Raw genomic sequence first — 8,049 nt, 5'->3', positions numbered from 1 at the left:
ATTGGTTGCCACCTGCACGACCCCAACCGGGGCCAGGGATGAACCACAACCGAGGTACGTGCCCTTGGCCGGAATTGAACCTGGGACTCTTTGGTCTGCAGGCCAACATTCTAACCGCTAAGCCAAACCGGCCAGGGCTATATGTCAATTTAAAGGTAACCAGGATGAGCTCCCGACTAGCTCAGTCGGTAGAGTATGAGACTCTTAAAGGTAACCAGGATGGGTCTTTCTGGGAATGGTCTAATAGTAAAAGATACCCCAAAATGTAATTTACCATGTAAACAGAATAACCAAATAGTCCTTGTAATAAATGCAGAAATAAACAATTTTATCCCCAACATTCTATCATGATTAAAAACTGTCAGCAAATTAGGAATGGAAAGGAATTTCTTTAACTGGATAAAGGTTAACTACCCAAACTCAACAGTAATCTACATGATTTCTAAAGGTGCAACCAGAGAAGCAGTTCCTTTTAAATCAGGATCAAGTCAAAGGTACCTATGAACAGCAATTCCACGTCTGGAAACCCCAGCTTGCACAGGCAGAAGATGAACACAGGAAGGGGGCCTATCCTGAGAACTTCTGGCTTTTAGATCCACGTGGTATCCTTCAGTTTCCAGGGCTTCACAACTTTCATTCATGTTACAAATATTTTGCAAGTATGCAGTATTACAATTTGGCTCAGCGGTTAGAGCGTTGGCCTGCGGTCCAGAGAGACCCAGGTTCGGTTCCCGCTAAGGGCACATACCTCGGTTGCCGTTTGTCCCCAGACCTGGTTGGGTCGTGCTGGAGGCAACCACTTGATGTGTCCCTTTCATGTCGATGTTTCTCTTCCTCCCACTCTATCTGAACAAAAATGGAAAAATGTCCTCGGGTGAGCATAAAAGAAAATTGTATTTTGGTTAGACACTTGAAAACACAGGCCAGAAAATATGGTAGAAGCAACAGATCTTAAATCAAGTTCTTTTATTTTTAAAATGGGAAATATTTAAAAGGTAAGAAGGCAGTATAAAGGATGCAAGATCCAAAATATAGATGAAAATGTTTGCTCAGCAGAAAAAGATTTCTTATCCAAAGTTGGCTGCTTCCAGACCCTGACAGAACCTCCCAAAAGACAGCTCTTTACCCTTGGAGGAATGGACAGACAGAACAGGGCTGGGCCGGGAGTCCAAGACACCGTGAAGCCTGCGAGGTGGGGCCCCTCTGTCTCCAGGATTCTCAGGAGCTTAGACCTCTATGCCTCTGGGTTTCTGGTTGGGGTACCCGGACTGAAGATTTGGGGTTAGGGGTGAAGAGTCAACGAAGCCACCGTTGAGGACAGTGGGCCGGAGAAGACCCTTCTTGGCCCCAGAATCCACCCTCTCTTGGCCTGTGAGATGCGTCTCCCCTTCTTGGTTTGCTTACCACACCCCAACCAAAGCTGATTCTTCGCTGCCAGAGCTAGGGACTTCCGCCAGAGGGCGCCCTTGCACCGTCGGTCGCGGGGTCTGCAAACTGCGATTCCCGAGCTGTCGATTTTCCCGGAGGGCTATCTAGCACCTTCCGGGTGTGGGTGGCCACAACCCTCCAATCCCCGACTAGGCTTGGTATTTACTTTCCAGCCTCAGGTCCTTGTCCGCCCCGCTCTGCCCGCTCAGTCACTGCGCCCACCTCGACGCTCTCCAGCCCTCGCCCTGGTCCCTCTCCCGCGCACTTGAGCCTGGGGGATTGCGCACCTCGCACCTGCTCTTGGGCTACCTCCCGCCACGACCCGGTCTTCCCCATCTCCTCTGTGGCCACGGACTGCTGGGTGAAGAGAGCTGCTTCCCTCAACCCCCAGCCAGGACATAGCCTCCCCGTTCCCCTGCACACACGAGTCGGAGGGAGAGCGCCTCCTCCTACTAGGGATCTCCCTACCTTCCCCCAGGATGGCCACTGACAACTCTGTTTCAAATGGTGCCCAGCCTCATGAGCCCCCTTGACGTCACTCTCCCGGTCTTGGCCGCTCCTACTCATCGCTCCCAGTTCCTTGGGGCAGAGAAGTCCTACCACGGGGCGCTCCTGCTCCCGCGGGCCTGGGATGTGTGTGAGCCGCTGTGGATCCGGCTGTTTTCTTAGATGCAAGGTCCCTCGAGGCTGACACCTCCCCCACTTCGTTCCTCATTCCCAGCTTGACCTGATTATTTTTCTGGCCAGGCCACACGGGTTCCTGGATCCCCGCCCCCATCCCAGGCCCGTCAGAGCGGGCTGTGGCGGGGTGGGGGAGGACAGGCAGAGCGCTTCAGCCGCCCAGGTCACTCAGGCCAACAGAACAGCTCAGCTCTCTCTTCTTGAGCCAAACCAGAAAGGCTTAGAACGCCTTCCTTCCAGCATGCTCATTCTCCCTGGGCTTGCATTGTTAAGCTTTTAACTCCAAGTGGATGACTTGGTCTACATTTAAAGGAATTTCAGGAATTATGTTCATGATAATTTTCTTTAGTCTCTGCAAGTTTCCTCAGTTCATTCCCTTTTATCTGAATACTCCACTCCCCTTTGCCTGCCCACTGGAGTTAGTCATTCAACTGTTTTCGTTTTTATGTGTTCTTGTCACCCCCCACCAAAGTGTGTTCTGCTGGCATGCATTTGAAATTTACATGAAAAGAAGTGTATTATTTCTCATTCAGTTTTTTTTTTTTTAATCCTCACCCGAGGACATTTTTCCATTTTTTTGTTCAGATAGAGTGATAGGGAAAGAGAGGAAGAGCGAGAGAGAGAGAGAGAGAGAGAGAGAGAGAGAGAGAGAGAGAAACATCGATGTGAAAGGAACACATCGAGTGGCCGCCACCCGCACAACCCAACCAGGGCTGGGGACAAACTGCAACCGAGGTACATGCCCTTAGTGGGAACAGAACCCAGGCCTCTCTGGTCTGCAGGCCGATGCTCTAACCACTGAACAAAACCGGCCAGGGCCCTCCCACTCTATTTGAAGATAGATGGAAAAATATCCTTGGGTGAGAATTAAAAAATAATACTAATAATGAATAAATAAATAAATACAATGAAATGGTAACAGCATAGCTAATTTGCAGAGTGAGGACTCACTTGGTCTAGGAACTTGATCCACATGCCAAGAGCCCCACAGCAGCCTAAGACAGGGCTTCTTACCTTTGTTTTACCCACAAGGAAAACAAAGTTCAGGAAGGCTTAGCCATTTCCACCACAGCCGTGGAGATAGGCAGTGACAACATTGGGATTCAAACCCAGCCTCAGCTAATACACCAGAGCCCATGCTCACCACGAGCTGTGCCGCCTCCATGTCCTGCCTTGCCCTTACGACCGAGCCTTATTTTAGGGAGAATTACAAGGAAATGAGAAGGAAGGACTGTGCCTGGGATTTCAGGCATGAAGGCATCTAACTAGTGCATGCAGGGTTATGAAACTCCACAGCAAATAGGTTTTGGCAAAAATGAACCCTGGTTCTAGGGGTCAGTCCTCAGGGCTTGCATATTTAGGTGGCAGGAAAGAGGGACTTTGGGTCTAGGGCTTTAGGAGCAGGGCTTTTGGGGTTGGATGTAAAGTAGGTTAGGGTCGGGCAGGAGTTGGGGATGGTCAGGAATTGGGTGGGAGTTAGAAGTTGGGTAGGGGCCGGGTGATTGGGTCTTAGCTGTGGGTAAAGCTGTCTATCATGTACCTTACTTGGTAATAGTTGATCACTCACTGTTTTGCTTGGAGGGGTAGAAGATGTGCAAACAGCCAGCACCCTGGGCATCAGGAATGCCACCTTTCAAGACCCTCCTGGGCTTTGAGCAGCTGGGACCATTTTGGAAACCATGGGTTACGCTTTTCCCACTCACATACTGTGCAAGCATCTCCTGGCACTAAGCCCCAGGCCCAAGCATTTCACAGTCAGAAGAGTTGACATCTGCAGGTTTTGAGATTTCATGACACACGACGTTTTTACATCTTGTCCACACCCATCCATCCTCTTTTTACCACTATAATTGTATCCGTGACAGAACATTTCTCCGAAGGCCTAGGGAAGCTTTCTGCTCTTTCTGTGGCCTTAGGGCTCAAAAGAACTTCTGAGCCTACAGAATGTTCTTAAGAGTTCAGTATAATATCTTATTGTTTCCTGAACTTTGCAAAGCACTTCACACATAGGTATTGCCTTTGACTAGACTCCAGGACAGGGTTGGGATCCACTTGGCACAGGCTCAAAATTATTAATTGGCCAAGGCCACACATTTCGTAGGTGGGTGAAATGGTACTTGTTTTTCTAGAACAGACCTCAGGAGACATAAAGAGTGGGCACGCTCTGAGAACCTCACTACCCTGTTCCGCCCGCTTTCCAGACAGGGATGTGGAGTGAGGCAGGAGCTAAGGTATCTAGGGAGTGGGGGAATATCTGGGCAGAAAGGTCTGGGAGCTGAGTTAGTTGAAGACTCATGGGGCTTGTGGCCAGCTGTCTTCTATTTAGGTTTCTGTCAGTAGGCCCTAGAGCTTGGGCAGGTGGAAAGAGGGGGTTGGTGGGAGAAATGCCAAGTCCAGGGGTACCCAGGAAGTTCTCAATGGGTCTGAAGCAGAGGCAGCTGCAAGAAAAAGATGCTGCCAGTTGCTAAGGGGGCCCCGGTGGTGTCGCCACATCCACACGGGAACTCTTGGTGCTTCGGCCAAGCTCTGCCCTTAGCCTTCTGCCTTGTCCCCTCTCCTCAAAGCCCCCGGCCCCCCATAACAAGTACCTGCAGCATCAGCCTGAGGGAGGTGCCCAGGGTCAGGCCCGCCTATCCTGCCAGCTCCTGCAGCATCACCCCCGCCTCAGCCAGTGCTAGGGGCTGGAAGTCTGGGCCTGCTGAAGCAGGAAGGCCCTGGTCTCACTGCCCTCCCTCTCCCCGGGCCTCAGGCCCTAGGCCAGGGCTCAACAGACACAGGCAGCGGGATGGGGTTGCCCTTCTATTGGTCCAAGGCCTGAGCGTAGCCTGGGTGAGACATGGAGGTGAGGAGGCCCAAGAGGCTCAGCAGCGTGGAGAACAGCAGCAGGAAGGAGGCGGCGAAGAGCAGAGCTGGGAGGGCACTGAGCACCAGCAGCAGGATGGCAGGCAGTAGATGGCGCCACGCTGCGGCCACCACGGGCCACAGGGAGCTCAGCAGGTGGGAGCCAGTAGTGAAGAGCGCGTGGCACAGCATCAGTGCCAGCAGTAGGTAGAGGATCCCTTCCAGACTCCACAGCATACGCTGCAGCGGTTGCCGCCAGCTTGATGTGGCCCACCACTGGGTCCAGCTCTGGGGCACATGGCACAAGCACCAGCGCACCCAACCTTGCCGCGTGACCCAGGCTGACCAGGGCACCGCTGGCTGGGGCCCCTCGCCAGCCCCGATGGCATCTGTCTCCATTCGAGGCTGCTGCATCACAGCTGGTGCACCTGGGGAAAGGGCTAGACCAGCTGCAGGAGCAGCCCTGGAGATGCCTGGGACTTCAGGGTAGGTGTGGGTGCAGGGTCAGGAGTGCACCAGTGTGGGTGGGGTGGGGCTTGGGGCTGGGGTCTGGGTCTTACCTCTGGGCGGAGGTCCCTAAGTCATGTTGCCTCCTGCAGGGCCCAGGACGGCCTGGCAGCCAGAGTTGAACCCCTCTTTCACTCTCCCTCCCCTCCCCAGAGGAGCCCCATTGTGACCCGGAGTGGGGTGGGGTCCAGCCAAGAAAGGAGCCAGGGCAGGGTGTGGACCCTTCGGGCTGGCAAGGGAGCCTGGGGAGCCCACAGATGTAGTGTCTCACGCTTTCTTGTGGAAAGCCCCTTTGGATCCCTGTCCCCTCCCCGCTGGCTGGTGGCGAGTCCCACTCCACTCTCTTGCAAGTCTTTCTCTCTGGACCTTCATTCTTTAGAACCACAGAGGAGGCCAGAATGGCCAGCCCCGATCTGCAGCTTCTGAGATGGCTGCCACATCCTGCCCTGGGCTCCCTGTCCCTTATCTCATCTCACCTTCTATCACTGTGGGAGGTCCCTGGAGACAAAGGTGTACCCTCCCACCTGCCCAGCCCAGGATGGAGCAAAGGAGGCCTGAAGAAGCAGCATGGCCAGTGTATTTCTGGAGGCCAGTCAGGCCCAAGGATAGAGGCAGAAAGCCAGGCCAAGCAGGGCCAAGGGCATGCCGCGGGCTCCCAGGAACAGCTCCAGGCCCAGGAGCAGCAGCAGCAGAGCCTCCTGAATGCTGAGTCGTCCTGTGACTGCCGCTGTCTGAAGGAGCAGAGCCTCCTGCTGTCTTGGACCCTCACCAGCCCCCTGACTTTGGCTCCCTGTGAGAAATGCAGGCTGTGTCCGGGTGGGACCTGTGGGCCTGTGGAGAGAGAGGGTAGCAGCTGGGCCTCAGGGGCTGACCACTTGCTCACTTGCCTGCACCGCCCACCTGCCAGGCTGCTCCCATGTACCTGTGGAGCAGGTCGAAGGCCAGGAAGCTGACCAGGAGCAACAGCAGCAGCAAGGGTGGGCCAGCCATGGAAAAGACTGCCCGAATTGTCAACCCCAGTGCTCCCAGCCCTAGGACACTGTCCAGGAGCTGGGCCGGGCTAGGGCCCCAGGAGAACACACATGGACCCACTGAACCACCCAACCCCTCCCCAGCACCCAGGCCCCTGGGAGGGACATGGATAGGATAAGCGAGAGCTTCAGGCCTAGGTGAGCAGAGCTGGGTCATGGAGGGAGGTGGAGGTTACAGGAAGGTTGCTGGAAGGGAGTATGGGAGGTAGGAGTGTGGGAGGGGATGGCAGACATTCAAGGATGAACTCAGGGAGTGAAGAACTGGGCTCCTTGGGAATCTCCCCTTCCCACATACCCACCCACCCACAAACCCTCTTCACCTCCTCCCACTGTGGTCAGCCATTCTGCGACTGGGCAGCTGGGGCATTGTGACCTCTTGCCAGGTGGGGCTCTGGGGTAGGGAGGGGCTGCTGCTGGTCTGGCCTCATAAGCAGCTAGTGGCTCAGGTAGGACTCAGCCAGAGGTCAGCTGTTTCTGAGATTAAGACTCACCCTCTTGCTTCTGCTAATTTTCTGCCCTAGGGCCCTTCCACGGGGACCTGAGTTGCCAAGAAAGCATTCTAACCCCATCACTACATGGGTGGCTGACCAAGGGAAAAAGGGCTGCTTTCTTTTTCCTGCGGGTATTGGAGCTCTGTCCTGGGGCAAGTCATTCAATCTTCCTGTCCAGTGCTCTCTCCCCTGAGAGTAGGGTGATGCCCGTGGGCCCTCGAGGTGGATTTTTCAGGACTGCAGCCCAGGAATGCAGAGATGGACCGTCAGGAAACCACCAGAGGCTTTCCAGGGCTGCGCTCACCGGTGGCCGGCCACACGGGAGCGGGGCAAGAGGCAGCTGTTTAAGCATTTTAAGTACTATGGTTTGTAGGAGGTGGTAGGGATACTGGGATTCTAGAAATAGCATAGAGGACTACAACATAGTAACCCCCAAAACCAAAGGTTAGAGTTACTCTCTCAGAATGAAATTAAGAAAAATAGCCCTGGCCAGTTTGGCTCAGCGGTTGGAGCATTGGCCTGTGGACCAGAGTCCTGGGTTTGATTCCTGCTAGGGGCACATACCAAAGAAAAGAAAGAAAGAAAGAAAGAAGAAAGAAAGAAAGAAAGAAAGAAAGAAAGAAAGAAAGAAAGAAAGAACATGTAATGAAGGGATCGATCACCTAGGTAAAAAAAAACCTACACCCATTGATAGTCTGTATTTGGGTGATGGTTCCAACACATCTCAGTTTAGTGACTTGAGAGGCCAGAATAGAAATGGATCATAATTGAGAGAACTTAATCCTTGTCCACATATCATACTTCGAAGGAAAACTGGAACTTCGAAGGGCAAGGGGACAGTGGCTGTATAGCCCCTCGTAGAGGAGAGAGAATCAGGCTGCATATCTGCCTCCAGTGGGCCCTGGCCAAAGACTCAAGCTTAGTGGCTTTGACATCTTTGGTGGTGATGAGCTCAACAGCCCATGGAGCCAATGCCACCAGCCCTCGGGACCATTTATTGATTGCCTTTACTCTGCCTCTTCCCAGAGCAATAAAGCAGTGCCCACAAAATTAAGGAGGAAAATGATTTT

At 53.5% G+C, this 8,049-nt stretch overlaps 2 protein-coding genes across 2 annotated transcripts; both read right to left on the bottom strand.

The window, feature by feature from the left end:
• Nucleotides 1–4,895: 4,895 nt before the first annotated feature.
• TMEM239 (transmembrane protein 239) lies at nucleotides 4,896–5,574 on the bottom strand. The gene is made up of 2 exons (XM_036244003.1): nucleotides 5,511–5,574; nucleotides 4,896–5,378 (listed from the first exon to the last, which is right to left on the bottom strand). Exon 2 carries the CDS (start codon nucleotides 5,362–5,364, stop codon nucleotides 4,909–4,911), a length of 456 nt encoding a protein of 151 aa, XP_036099896.1. The 5' UTR covers nucleotides 5,365–5,378; nucleotides 5,511–5,574; the 3' UTR covers nucleotides 4,896–4,908.
• A 476-nt stretch (nucleotides 5,575–6,050) lies between these two features.
• On the bottom strand, nucleotides 6,051–6,645 carry CUNH20orf141 (chromosome unknown C20orf141 homolog). The gene is made up of 2 exons (XM_036244123.1): nucleotides 6,380–6,645; nucleotides 6,051–6,288 (listed from the first exon to the last, which is right to left on the bottom strand). The coding sequence occupies exons 1-2, from the start codon at nucleotides 6,643–6,645 to the stop codon at nucleotides 6,051–6,053; spliced, it is 504 nt and encodes a 167-aa protein (XP_036100016.1).
• Nucleotides 6,646–8,049: the final 1,404 nt, after the last annotated feature.

The sequence above is a fragment of the Molossus molossus genome, unplaced genomic scaffold (assembly GCF_014108415.1).
Source record: "Molossus molossus isolate mMolMol1 unplaced genomic scaffold, mMolMol1.p scaffold_m16_p_6, whole genome shotgun sequence".
Lineage (NCBI taxonomy): Eukaryota > Metazoa > Chordata > Mammalia > Chiroptera > Molossidae > Molossus > Molossus molossus.
The sequence above is the reverse complement of the archived record's forward strand: the minus strand, read 5'-3'. Positions and strand labels throughout refer to the sequence as shown.

Excerpts from the sequence above, each read along its gene's own strand:
- CUNH20orf141 (XM_036244123.1), bottom strand. The coding sequence starts at position 6,645 with ATGACCCAGCTCTGCTCACCTAGGCCTGAAGCTCTCGCTTATCCTATC. Across the intron at positions 6,289-6,379 it reads GCCTTCGACCTGCTCCACAG|GCCCACAGGTCCCACCCGGA; the intron begins GTACATGGGAGC and ends CTCTCTCCACAG.
- TMEM239 (XM_036244003.1), bottom strand. The coding sequence starts at position 5,364 with ATGCAGCAGCCTCGAATGGAGACAGATGCCATCGGGGCTGGCGAGGGG.